Raw genomic sequence first — 14,429 nt, forward strand, 5'->3', positions numbered from 1 at the left:
TTAAAATGGGGGTCACGCCTTTTCAAGAGACTTAAATGTGGACTTCACAGATAACCAAGAAGTTCAGCCCCTATTAAAGTTTCAGGCATCACTCTGGAGTTAAGGCCAGCTCTGAAGAACCCTCAACTTGGTGAGGTGATCCAGATCCAGATGATCAGCTTGACTAATCCTCAAAAAGACTCTGACTCCAGAGATCTCCAGACTTGCTCCAGCCACACCCGGGAAGGTGGCTGGTGTAGCACAGCAGAAGCCTGAGGAATCACTGGTCCACTTTCAACATGTGGCTAATAAGTTCATAGCATTTGTCAAAGAGCATATAAATGGTAACATAGTTGACCCAGGATTGGGTCAAGTTACAAGGCAGAGGGGGAATGTAAGGACGGAGGTCCGATCTGGCCTTCTCCACCGGGCCTTCCCAGCCGTCCCGAAGCCGGTCATGGTGCACCGCTGCCGTGGTGGAAATGCGCCTGGCAGCGGGCTGGTCCCCCTCGGGCTGCAGGTCCGATCCAGCCTTCCCCTGTACTTAAAGGGGAAGGCGCCGGCTTCTCCTGAAAGGGTGCACCTTAAGGAGGGACAACTCCTGTGGCGCCCAATCGGGAGAGGCCAGCTGATGCCTTTGACCTTTCTAAGGGCGGGCCTAGACACGCCCCACGTGGGGGTCCTGGGCCCAATCTGATTGGTCAATACTCCAAATCTTGTGATTGGCTCCCACAACTGCCAGTATTGATGAGGGGGGTAGGGATCGGATCACTGTACTCCTGGCATCATTTCCTGTAACTCCCCTTCCCAAACTCATAAAATGCCCTGCCCTGCCTTTATTCGGGGCTCTCCCTTCACGTGGCCAGCTGGTCGGTGGATTCTGTGAGCCTGAGCTTAAGCCTGTAATAAAGCCCTTTGCTTTTGCAGGCATGACTTGGTCTCCCTAGCAGTCTCTGGTGCTTGTTTTGGGGTGATTTTACAAACTTGGGTACAACACTAGCTTCACTCTCATGCTAATGGCCTCAGGCAAGCTCCCATGCATCAATGTCCTTGTTTTTCAGCAGAAACCAAATAGGAGCCTCGGATCAGAGGCAGCTAAGATGGAACAAACATGGAAATCTGACTGACCTGAGGTCCACTCTAAGATAATCAAGCAGCTGTGTGATGTGATCACTGTATATTAGTTACTTAAACTCTGTGAGATCCCATTTTTCTTATTTATGAAATAGGATAGCTGTGAAGTACATAGAAAAATCATTAAAGTGGTCTTTCTTCTTTCTCTTTCTCATCTGCACCTTTTAATTACTGACTGCAGAGGGTGGGTAGAGAGGTAACTAATTGACAAGTCTAGAAGCCCAGATCATCTAAACTGATGTTTAAAAATGTACCCTAGATTGTTTTAATCAGGTATGGTAAGACATGCAAACATGGAAATGACTTTCATGAAGGAATAAATTAATACTCAGAGTTCCCTACAGAGAGGAATATGCCATGTAAGGCCACACGTGGAAGCATCAGCATCAGTCAGGTAGCACATGGAGTGGGGGAAAACATGGGTGGCTTTCAGGTGAGGTGGGGTAACTAGGCTTAGAATGGGCTTTTTTGAATAATTTCAGCATATTGAAATGGGGTCTAGGGTCTGTCCCTAGTTGTCTGGTCTCTGATCCTGGGATGATTAGGGCAGAGGGATAGATAGTGGCACTGAGTGCGAGAACCCCATAAAAGAAGGGTTGGGAGTGTGGGCTCTGGATTGGTTAGTCTTCATTAGCAGAGAATGGTCTCAGATGGAGTGTTTGCTCTCTAGGAAAGAGATAGTCTGGGAGTGGCTTTTTCTACAGTGTCAGCAGGCCCCAAGATGTCAAGGCATTAGCAAATAAAAACATGATTAATGCAATTAATTCTTTGTATACTTAGAAGGGGATCTGATTCTGTTTATTGATTTGTAAGTTGTCAACATGTTTAGAACTTAACTCAGCATCTTCCTTCCCTAAACCTGTTCATCCTGGACCACTTACCTCAGTGAGAGCATCTCCATCTACCCAGGCATCTAGATCAAACACCTAGAAATTATAGACTCCCTTTTGCTATGAGCCACCACTCAGTTCTCCTTTTGATAAAAAATTTGCTGCCCAGTGCTGGAAACTGATGGCAGCCTTCAGTGACAGTCCTTTCTGGGACTGCCGTAGCCTTAAGGAGCCACCTTACCAAAGGACCTGCCCCTCTATCCAGTTGCCCACAGTCAATGTGGAATGACAAAGGCCAAGCCATCCTGGCCCACGTCAAAACAAGCCTGAAGGTCCTTCCCCTTCTTTCATGGATGTTGATTCTGAGTCTGCTTTTCAAGTAACCCAACTATGACACCAATTACCAATTACCAAGTCCTGGACACACCTCCTACTCAACATCTGTAAAATATACTTCCAAGTCCTCCCCTACTATTAGTGTTTTAGCTCATGGCCACCATCTTGTCTTACTTAGATATCCACAAGAGACTCTAAAAAATCTGGTTTCTGGCCAGAAACCTATGTGGAATCTTTTAGGTCTGATAGGCAATCACAAAAACTTTTCCTGGGGAAAGCTGTTCCTTCCCCTTTGCCCACAACAGACTTGGTGGCAGCCAGTGCACTGCAGTCTCTGAAGGGAGTTGTAGTTAGGACTCAGGCCTCCTGGCCAGAAGCAGCCATGCTCCCACATATCCTTGCATTCCTAGCCCAGGAGCCTCCATTTGGAGACTTCTTTATTGGGGGCCTTCAGCCAAAGCCTTATTCAGGTGCTTCTGCAGAAACCTCTTAATAGTGAGGAGGAAAGAAACCTTGAAGATTTTTTTCTCCACTTTGACTCAGTACCCAGTATTCTTATCCTTTCCCTGATCGATACCCCTGGCCCCCTGTCCATTAGACAGTAGGAGTCTTTTGTTCTGTCCTCTCTCCGCAGTGAGAAACTCTCCCCACCTGCTCTGATAATTGGGAAAATGGAGCACTAAGGGGGGGGGGGTCAGCGCTTTCTCTTCTTGCTTATATATCATAGTGGGTGGTTATTCATGCTGGACTCCCAATTGTTCTCTTTATATAACAATAAAAATGATATTTTAAGATGGAATTTGTGCCCAATATTAACCAAGATAGACTGTACTCTGTGTCACAACATAAAGCCTTAAAAATTTAAAGATACTAAATCATACAAAAATATGTTCTCTGACAATAATTGAATTAACTAGAAATCAATAAAAGATATTTGGAAGAATCCCTAAATATTGGGAAGTTTAAAAAAATTGAAATGATCTATGGATAAAAGAGAAAGTCACAAGGGAAACTGAAATGTATATTTAATTGGATAAAAATAAAAACATAACATATCAAAATTTGTGTGATATAGCTAAAGCAGTGCTTAGAGGACGACTCATAAATTTAAATGTTTCTATGAGAAAAGGAGAAAGATTTTAAATCAATTGTCTACATTTACACTTTAAATTAGGAAAAAAATAGCAGATGAACCCAAAGAAAACAGAGGACAGGGAATAATAAAGGTAAGAGAAGAAATCAATGAAATTAAAAACAGGAAAATAGGAAAAAGTCAATGAAACAAAAGTTGGTTCTTTGGAAAGTCAATAAAACTGAAAAACCTCTAGTTAGATTAGGTGAAAAATAAAAAAAAGAAAGAAGATACAAACTACCAATAACAACAAGAAAAGCAAGAACATTCTACCTACATTAAAACCATAATAAGGGAAAACTATAAACATTTTACACCTATACATTAAAAAATTTAGTTTAAGTGGATCAGTTCCTTGAAATGCACGAACTATCAAAGGTCCATAATTTGAATAATCATATATCTATTAAAGAAACTGAATTCATAGTAAAACAAATCCTTCTAATGACAATATCCTCCAAGGCCCAAATAACTTTAATGCTGAATTCTGTCAAACATTGCAGGAAAAATAATCCCAAATCTACATAATCTCTTGAAAATAGAAAAGGAAAGAACAATTCTGACAATGCTGAACTTCAGCTGAGCCCTGTGGTACCAGAAAACAGAAAAACTTCCCTCCTTTTGGATCCTTTTGTGTTCTGTGAAAAGGCTATCACAAAGTACCACCCTATTCTCCCATATCCTGAGGTAAGACCACATCCATCCTTCTGCAATGACTTCCTTGTTTTATAAAAGCCCAAGTTTTGTCTCTCTTCTCCAAGACTTTCCTCAGTAAAGAACATTCTCCCTACTGCAGTAGCCTGAATAAAACCATCTCTATTCCTCAGTGCTCTTTATCTTTGGTAGTTTTGGTTCTGTGACTTGAACAGTGCCAGAGCCTGCCTTCAGATCCCTGTTTGCTGCACCCAGTGGATGAGCCTCTCCTTTCCAAATGGTGATGGGGAAACAATGGTTGTGTGGGGCTCCTGGTCCCAGGCTCTGGACTTGTGTCCATCAGTAGCATGGTAAGGATTTGATTTTAATTCCTTTTGAATATTCACTTGATTTCTGGTGCTGGCATCTTTTGGTTTCTTGGTTTGACCATTTGGTGATCTCTGCAAACAGATAATGGTTTATAGAGATCTTGTTTCTGTTGAGTGAAGATGGCAGAGATTCTGGTTTGTCTTTTTTTTTCTCTGTTTGTCTGCCTTAAGGTCAAGTCAGTTAAGAATTTCATGACCATCAGCATGTGGATATCTGGACTGGCGAGTTTTGTATTTCTGTGTGTATACTTGACCCATGGCTAAACTTTTATGATTGAAGCTTATAAGCTTTCTCTCTGTGTTCAGAAAGGTCTTTCTCTCTCACTGTGTATGTATGTAATATTTTCCTAACTTCAGATAGTATTACCAAGTTAGATTATAAAGTCGCTTAAAGGAACTCTACTCTGACCAGCTTGAAAATAAAAACATTTGTAATCATTGAATATTCCTAATATTAAAGAAGTTAAGAAAATTGAACCTCAAATATTTAATTTTTTTAAGTTTTAGTTATTTAAGTAATTGTTATATCCAATGTGGGGCCTGAACTCACAACCTCAAGATCAAGAGTAGGGTGTTCTTCTGACTGAGCCAGCCATGTACCCCAAACCTCAAATATTTTCATTGTGAAGAAAATAACTCAGAAACAGTCTAACTGTTCAAGGTCAGATAATTTGGGTAAATCTTTGGCAGACAAGACTAGTTTAATATTTGACTTAATAAATGGAGTGATGTTTTTTGTATGTTAAAGACATATATTAGTCTTAACTAATATATGTGTAGGTTTTTATTCTACTTGGGTATGTACCTCCTAAACTTATAGAGGCCTACTGATTGTATAAGCTAGCATTACAGTTACTAAATGCTTACCATTATGAAAAATATGCATTTGTAATCATTACTCTAACAAATTCTCTTTTAACAGTAAGTATGTCAGCTTGAATATAATTCCAATTTTTTTATGTCACTTAACCTTGGGGTTAACTGATGGATATTCAATAGATACTTAGATTATTTCAGTAATATAGAATACTGTATATATATATCTTTTAATGAAAGTGTTTTTCCACTTTGAGAAGTATACTGTGAGGGATATAGACAGAACTAGAAAGTCGTGAGAGAAGAGTTCAACTTGTCATGGTCAAAGACGACGAAAAGTTGCCAGGTTTTATAAGATTAGCAAAAGGAGCTATAGTATCAAATATTATACTGATGCAAAAAAAAAGAATTTGGTTTTCTTTTTGTTAAAATGACAAAATTTCTTGGATTACTGTTTTCTCTTAATACGAGGTTGCAGAGGGCTATTTATTGCATTCTGTGTACTCTGCCTAGACAGCTGAGATTCTGTAGATTATGAAACCAATCTTTGTGTTTTATGTTGACTTTGCCATGTCTCTAATTACTCCAGATCACAAAGGCCTCTTAGAAAAAGAGCTAAGATTCCTTACAATTGTGTTTATTTTATTAAAAATGTTTTTTAAATGTTTATTTTTGAGACAGAGAGAGAGAGGGAGACAGAGTATGAGCAGAGAGAAGCAGAGAGAGGGAGACACAAAATCTGAAGTGGCTCCAGGCTCTGAGCTGTTAGCATAGAGCCCGATGTGGGGCTTGAACTCATGAACTGTGAGATCATGACCTGAGCCGAAGTCGGACACTTAACTGACTGAGCCACCCAGGTGCCCTTGCAATCATGTTTATTTTAGAAATACACTTTGGTTAAACAGATAGTCAAGTGTTGTTCAGAAACCCATGATCCTACCATAATCACTGTTCAAATCTCTTGACAACTTTTGATATTATGTCTTTCTGAAATTAAATCCTTAAAGATAACTTTTGAACCTGAAACTGCCTTTGGGATCTCCCAGAGGATACATGGAAAATCTTTCACCTTGTAAAAAAAGATAGGTGTTAGAAATATTTATGTTTATTTGATATGTTACCATAGATGAGTTGAATGGGATCAAGTCCAGAAGAAATGTGTGACCTTCCCTAGGTTAAATGTGAGTGGGTAAAAGGTTAACATAAATATTTCAGAAATTGTATGCTTTATGGAAAGTTCCTAGAGAATTGCCAATGCCTTTGCTGTCATAATGTTTTCTTATTTATCAGAGTATTGCTCCTACTTTGCCTGGTATCATTTAACAATAACATAGCGTGATAGATCATGATTTCACTTAATTTTAAATGTTAACTTGGTTGCAACTTTACTTCTTTAATTTGAATCTAGCATTTTGTAGGCCAGTGGTTTCAGTTGGGGATTGAAATAATAAATAACTATGTATTTTTTTTAATATACAGATGTTTAGGACCTGCTCCAGACTTACTCAAACTTGTTATACATATTCTTGCTATATTCTAACTACATGGTTTGTATATTCATAATAAATTTTCTCAGGATTATTATATATCAGAAGATTTTTTCTCTGTAAAGATTATATTCTTTTATTTTAATAAATCAGCTGTAATGTTTACCATCTTTGAAAATAGGGATAATCATTATGTTTATAATTATATGTGAAATGTTTTGATTGCCTTCATTATCTTGTTTTGTATACGGCAGAAAGATCCAAAACTCCTTGTCTGTTACACTATTCTTATTATGAATTCTGATGAAATCTTTTACTTTTAAAATTATTAATAATAATTTAACCACAGACACTTTAAGTATTCTGCAGATAGTTTTTTGTTTTATTCTGATGCTTCAGCTACTGGCCCAAGAACCTCATCTTCAACAAAGAACTGTCTCAGAACCTCATGAAAGGGACTATGCTAGGTACTTCTGGGTGTAGGGTTCTGATGATACTACATAATTGACTTTGAGACTGCAACAGTGTTTTCCTAAAACTCTATCAGAGAAGCAGATGGGTTTGAGAGACTGCAATATCAAGACAGACCAGAGAAATAATTAATTATGTTAAACTGAATGAATTAATGAGGGATGATTGTGGGTTTTCTTTGAAACTTGTTAATATTTTAATGTCTATTTTCTGAATACATAAGGAACCACTTTTCCCCCTCTTATCTTTAGCTGAAGAAAAACCATTTGGTAGACCATGCTTTTTTAAAATGAAATATTTGTTAATCATACCTTTCTCTCCCTGCCTGACCACTCTAGAATTTGGACACTCTGAGTATTCTTATTTTCATAGCAATATAATTGTTTGCATAGGTTCAATAAGAATCTGTCTTCATAACAAGGAGGCACATCTGGAAACTTGGCTATACAACCAAAGCTTTCACAGAATATCATATTTAAGAATATGAATTTAATGAAGTATACCCAGATGCTTTTAAGGAGCTAAAATTGACTTCATGCAGTCAATGCTCACAAAGTCTTCTTGGAAAAACTGATTTGATTTGGGGCTTATACAGTTCCTATCCCTATCGGAAGGAAGGTCAGTTTCTGGCAGGCCCAGGAACAGGAGGATACTTAGGAAACTTTCAGAAGGGAGGAATTCACCCAGATCTATGTACTAGAGGTGAGATCTGGTGGGTGGCCCATGGCTTTGCTTCCTAGCCTCCGATGTACAATGTTCATAAATTGTTAGACTCCATATTGTCAAGATTTCAATTCTCCTGAAATTAATTTACAAATCATCACAATCTGCATCAAGACTGCAGAAGGACATTTTGTAGATATTGTAGATTATTCATTGCATATGGAAAGGGAGAAAAAAATAGAATAACTACAGTAATATTGAAAAAGAAGAATAAAATGAAAGCATTCACATATCTTTCTCAAGACATACTACAAAGCTACAGTAGTCAGACAAATGGTATGGACAAAAGGATAGACCCTTACATCAATGGGACAGAACAGAGAGTCCAGAAATAGAGGCACAAATGTAGACAATTGGTTTCTGACAAAGATACAAAGGCAACTTAATGGAGAAAGGATAGTCTTTTGAACAAACAGTACTGCCACAAAAAAAAAAAGAAATTTGGCGCTCATCTCAAACTATATAGAAGTTAATAAAAAATCTGAGTATAAAATATAAAACTATGGAACTGTCTAGAAGAAAATATAGGAAACTCTGTGTCCTCAAGTTCAGTAAAAGAGTTCCTGGATATCACTGTAAAAGTACAGACCATAAAAGAAAAATTATAAATTGCGTTCCACTGAAATTATAAATTTTTGCTCTGCAAAAGATACAGTTAAGTAATTAAAGTACAGCCACAGATTGGAAAAAATATTGGCAAATCACATGTCTGACAAGGTACTTATATTCAGAATATATGAAGAACTCTCAAAACTCAGTAATTAGAAAACAAATAATCCAATAAAAACTGGGCAAAAGATTCAGGCACTTCACCAAAGAAGATATATACATATGGCAAATGGCATATGAAAAAATGCTCAACATCATACTCATTGGGGAAATGAAAATTAAAACCAAATGAGATACCACACAGATAAAACACTGGCAATACTAAGTACTGACAAAAATATAGAACAATGGAAACCATCATACTTTGATGGTGAGAATTAAAATGGTAGAGCTACTTTGAAAAAGTGTTTGATAGCTTATTATAGTTAAACATACACTTACAAAATGATCCAATAATTTACTCCTAGGTATAAGCTTATGTCCATACAAAGACTCATACACTAATGTTCATAGTAGCTTTATTTATAATAGACAAAAACTGGAAACAACCCAAATGCCCTTAAGTTAGTGAAAAAACTGTGGTATATCCATTCAGTGGAACATTATTCAGCAATTAAAAGGACAAATAACCTGATATACGCAAAAACACAGATGAACCTCAAAGGCATTATGCCAGGTGAAAGAAGTCAACCTCAAAAGGCAATATGATATGAGCCTATTTATATGACACTTTGGAATAGTCAAATCCATAGAGATGGAGATTAGACTGGCCAGGAACTAGGTGGGGGGTTGGGGGGAGAGGTTAACTACAAAGGGACATCATTAAGTTTTTAGATTAATGGGACTCTTCTGTATTTAGATTATTGTGGTGGTTACATGACTGTATACATTCGTCAAAACTCATAGAATTATACAGCAAAAAGAGTAACTTTTACTGTGTATAACTTCAATAAAATAAAATAAGGAAGGAAAGAAAGTATGCAAGAAATTTGGCCACATCAGCATCCTGCTTAAAACCTTTCCATTGCTCCAAGAACTGTCAGTCCATAGTTAGCGTGGAGCCATAGCCTGGTCTTCCTTCTCTCGTCATGCTTCTCATTCTGTATTATTTGCAATTCCTTCATGTTTGAAGGTACTGATACAGTACCCAGCATAGGTACTCTGTAAACACAGGCTCCATTCCTTTGAACATCTTTCTGCATTTGTTTATGTTGGCCCTTCCTCTTGAAGCCTCTTTTTTTTTTAATTTTTTAAATTTATTTTTGAGAGAGAGAGAGAGAGACAGCATGAGCAGGGAAGGGTCAGAGAGAGGTGAAGACACAGAATCTGAAGACAGACTCCAGGCTCTGAGCAGTCAGCATAGAGCCTGACACGGGGCTTGCAAGCAATACCTTCTCCTGAAGAGTTTGTCTGACTCACTTCCTCCCCATCTCTGCCCCTCATAAGAGGTAGTCTCCGGTGTCTCTCTTCTGAGCTTCCTCATCTATGCAGTAAAGGCTTGGGAATGTTCAAACCTTACAAATTTTGAAGAAAGGGCTGGTTCAAGGGAGATTGATCCTAAGTGTCTGAAATATCCTGCCTGGTAAGAGTGGCTTTGTGCACCTGGAAACTTTAGCCACCCCAGACCGTTTATACTAACAGTGTGATTTACCATGGGGTCCCTGCGAGTGTGACCTCTGGAGAGCCTGGAGAGGAAGTAATTAAGGTCAGACTTATGGACACTACAAGCCTAAGTTACTGACACCCAATAAAAACCCTGGACACCAAGGCTTCAGAGTACTCTCCTGATTGGCAATACTCATACATGTTGTCACACATTGTTGCTGGAAGAACTAAGCATGGTTCATCTGATTCCATGGGAGGGGACATCTGGAAGTTTGCTCCTGGTTTCTCTTGGACTATGGCCTATGCTTCTTTTGCCTTGGTTGATTTTAACCTGTATGCTTCCACTATAATAAACTGAAATCTGACTGTAATGAGTCCTGAGCTGTGTGAGTTTTTCTAGAGAATCATCCACTGGGAGTGGCTCAGGAACCCCCAATATATCATCCCACTGAGTTTACTTCTATCAGAGCACCTCTAATGAGCTGTCACTGTCTGTCTCTGTGCTCTCATTTATTTAAGAGCAAGAACCCTGTATGATTTGCCTACCATCTCTAGTGCCTAGTATTGTGCCTGGAACATGATAAGTGTTAAATAAATGTCTGACTGTAGGAGAGGCCTAGCCTTCTCATAAGTCTGATTCCCATCCAAGTCAAAAATGCCTCAGGGATTTGCAGAGAAATGTGGAAGTAGCAAGCATTCTCTCACAAGAAGAAATCATATGGCATTAACCATGCAAAAACATAGGTAGTGAAAACTGTCAACCCCAGAAGCCTGAGCTGAGAATTAATTCTGTCAGACAAGACACCCAGTGTAGGAATTTTAAAAGCCTTAGCCCAGGAGCGGCAGTGTGATAACATGTCTGAGGGCGGTGGAGACTGTAGGTGCTTGCATAGAGGAAGGTGAGAACATTAGGACAGAAAGAAGTTACAGAAATTCCACCTTGTCCACTATGTTTTATTTTCAGATTCTGCCTTTAAGGAAAGCCCTCTCCACACCAGGAAAAAGTGAGATTTCAATGGAAAATGCCAAGACTCTATATTTAAAATTCAAGAAATTTTTTGGAAATAAGGAGTCTACAGGTCTCTGGTAGATTCTGTGGCAGGTAAGCTGCAATTCCAGCCTCAAGTATTAGCCCTTCTGGTTCTTGCTGACAACTACAAAAATTTTCAGCAATACACTCCATTACAAAAATCACAAAAACAATAATTATCTTTGCTAAGGATCTTTTACTGATTCTTAATCTTTTGTAGGAGAAAAATGTAGTTCAATTAAACACACACGTGGTTTGTCTCAGAGCCAGAGACCAAACAGAAACATAACATACAATAAATGCCGAGTCACAGAGGGTATCCATCCCAAATCCATTTAACTCTGACTAGAATCATGGAATTTTATAGATGATTAGAGAAGAGGTCAGGTCTTTGATTTCAATGTCTTCATTTTGAAAATGGGGTAACTGGGATCTAGAAAAGAGCCATGACTGTTGAATAAAGATGACAGCATGCAAGTAGCCAAGATAGTACTTTGATATGTTCTCCCCCACCCATCACAACCTTTCCTTTCTGGATCTGGCACAGCCTGCACTCCAAATCTGGCAAAGAGCCCTTATCAAATCACATGTATCCAGACCTGGAGCTCTAGTGAGACAATACCTAGCTAGACAGACTGGGATAAGTTACTGCATCTCTCTGAGCCTGTTTTTATACCTGAATTGTAGGATAATAATGCTTACCTCCTGGATTTTATGTGGGGAAGGAGGTAACACGCAGCATCATACCTGGCATATAGAAGATGGTCAAAAATTAATTTCCCCTTGCCCTTCCCATTGAGTCCCCATCTATGGCAGCCTTTCCAAGAAGATCTCTTCATCTAAACCACAGAGCCAGAGTATTACTTGAGTACTTATTTTCTCAATTCCCCCCAAGGATGGCAAAATAGCTAGTACCATTCCAGAAGAAGAGAAGAAAGTTCTTGTACTGCAGCATACAGTAGGTGTCTTAGGACATAAGGGCTTAGTTCTCTCAAGGAATCCAGTTGAGATGGCTTCATGGACACACAAAGCTCTGCATTCATGGCAGTACACTGTTACAAGTCTGGTTTTGAATATTACTGATACAGGGCTCCCAAAACAAGGTTTTGGGTCTAAGGCCAGAGGATGAAGACGGGATTCAAAATGCTTTCAAGCCCTGGGTCTCTGTAGTTGGTTACTGACCAGTGCTCCCTGAGCACAAGCACTGTTCTGACCATATGCCTAGTGATATCTGTGTTCTGTGAGGGGCATGGCATTTTACTCTGGGCCTCACATAAACTCGTCCAATATCATGCTGCTTTAAACCCTGCCCTCCCATTGTAGGGGCATCTCTGAGACCCTCAAGGAGCAGCTTTCCAAGCCTTAGCTTTTTTACCTTGCCCCACTCCCCCAACATACATATACAGCCATCTATTATCTCTGAAACTCATTCAGGCTGCCTCCATGCCCCTGGTATGGTCTGGGGATTCCCTGAATCTCAGGCTCACCTAATAAACCTGGGTTTCTGGCATTTCCATCTGCCTCATGCCTGCTCTGGGGCAAAGGAGTCCTTGAGGGCACCAGGGTCATCTCCTGGAGCTTCTCTGAACCTGTTTGCCATTGCTAAGGTGGAGCATGTACGTCTTCACACTCTGGAAGTGGAAGGAAAGCCGTTTGGGCAAAGAGAAATAGAAGGAGTCCTTTGTCAGTTTCCTTAAAGTCTCATGGTATCATCTAGTTTGGTTTTTCTCCAGTGGGGTTTCTATTTAAATACCTCAGAGAGGAGGGAGAGTTTCAAGGGAATTGGGATGGGAGGGTATCAGAGCTGCAGAATTTTGAAAAACTTTTATTTGGAGGAAACACCAACTTTTCTGAGTTTCATATTTGTTTTGGGACAGGGCAGATGAGAATCATGGAGTGCTCAATAGAAGGGTTTGGGCATCCTTCACTTTCTTTGTCTAAACCTAATGACTTTAGAGCAGAGCCCTAACCCTGTATCTGTCAGAAGCGTACTCTCACAACCTTTGGGAGCCAACCTTTAATTTAACTCCCCAACATGGTCTATGCTCCACCCCTGGGAGAGGGGGAGAACTGCTGTCTGCATGCCCCCCCACCCCCCCACTCCTCACTGCCCTGTCTGGGTTTGCAGCTTTGACCAGTCCACACACAGAGCCTCACCTCCACCTCCACCACTAGGTAGGACCACAGGCGGGACCCTCTACCCTATGCAAAAGCATAATGCACACATTACCTCCTGCCCCTACCACCTGATTTCTGATTTCTGGGCAGCACCTGTCTTCCTTTACAGCTCCCACTCCAGGGGCTTCAAAACTTTTTGAATGTTTGCAAGAAGCAAAATACAAAGACTCCAGATTGCCAACTAACCAAGCGCTGGCGATCACCATTTATAAAACCACTCTGGGCTTCCTTAATTAATATGTAGGGCCAAAGTCTTCTCCCCAATCTGTACCCAGAACTCCGTCCTCCGAATAGTACTGGGAGCACTAAGGGGAGCACATGGTCCCTAGGGACACCAGAGCAATCCTGTCTCGGAGAAAAGCACTGCTTGTTTCAGAGGGTCCAAGACAATCCCCGTCCTCTGGGTGGAAAGCTTCTGTCCTGAAAACAGGACCAAACAGAATGAATCTGGTCCACCGTTGGCCCGCGAGCTCTTTCCTACCTTCTGTTTTACAGAGGTCAAAGAGCCAGACACGTGCCATTGGTCAAGAGCAGTTGCATCAGGACCAAATACTAGTCTCACCTTAAGCACTCAGCCTCCCAGCTGACGACGCGCCCTGCTAAGGGAGTGGGGGTGCAAACAAGGTCCCAGCTGTAACAGGTAGCTCACTGGTGATGTGGGGGAAAGAAGGGACAGGGATGACGGGAGGCGGCGGCGGCGGTGAATCAGAAGATAACCAGGGCAAAGAAAAGGAATCTGGAGGGCGAAGCAATGGGTAGCAAGGAACCAGAGAATGGAAACGAAAAACAGGGAAAGTGAGGGAGAGGAGCGGAGGAGGCGAGACAGTGTTGCGGGGAAGGAGGGAGGCAGCAGCTCACGAGAGGACAGACGCAGGGCGCGGCAGGGGCGCGGACGGCGCCCTTACCGGCGGTGGCCGAGCGCAGGCTCTCCAGGCTCCAGGAGCGCGACAGGGCGCCGCGCATGCCCCCGCGGCCGCCGCACACCACGCCGCTGCTGTCCGAGTCCGAGCCCGGTGATAGCCCGGCGCTACTGCCCCCGCTGCTGCTGCTGGTGCCGAGGTCGCCGCTCGTCTGCCC

At 40.9% G+C, this 14,429-nt stretch overlaps 1 protein-coding gene across 4 annotated transcripts in view; it reads right to left on the bottom strand.

Annotated features, from left to right (window-relative positions):
• ARHGEF4 (Rho guanine nucleotide exchange factor 4) overlaps positions 1-14,429 on the bottom strand; it is a 192,963-nt gene that overhangs the window by 72,562 nt on the left and 105,972 nt on the right. For 2 of the 4 annotated variants that reach the window (XM_029934814.1, XM_029934813.1), the window contains exon 1: positions 14,258-14,423. The exons of the other annotated variants lie outside the window; for them this stretch is intronic. In XM_029934814.1, the coding sequence (XP_029790674.1) occupies positions 14,258-14,315 (58 nt within the window). In that variant the 5' untranslated portion in view covers positions 14,316-14,423. Of the gene's footprint in view, positions 1-14,257; positions 14,424-14,429 lie in introns of those variants that run through there. 4 annotated transcript variants of the gene reach the window in all.

Source organism: Suricata suricatta, chromosome 3, assembly GCF_006229205.1.
Source record: "Suricata suricatta isolate VVHF042 chromosome 3, meerkat_22Aug2017_6uvM2_HiC, whole genome shotgun sequence".
Taxonomy (NCBI): Eukaryota; Metazoa; Chordata; class Mammalia; order Carnivora; family Herpestidae; genus Suricata; species Suricata suricatta.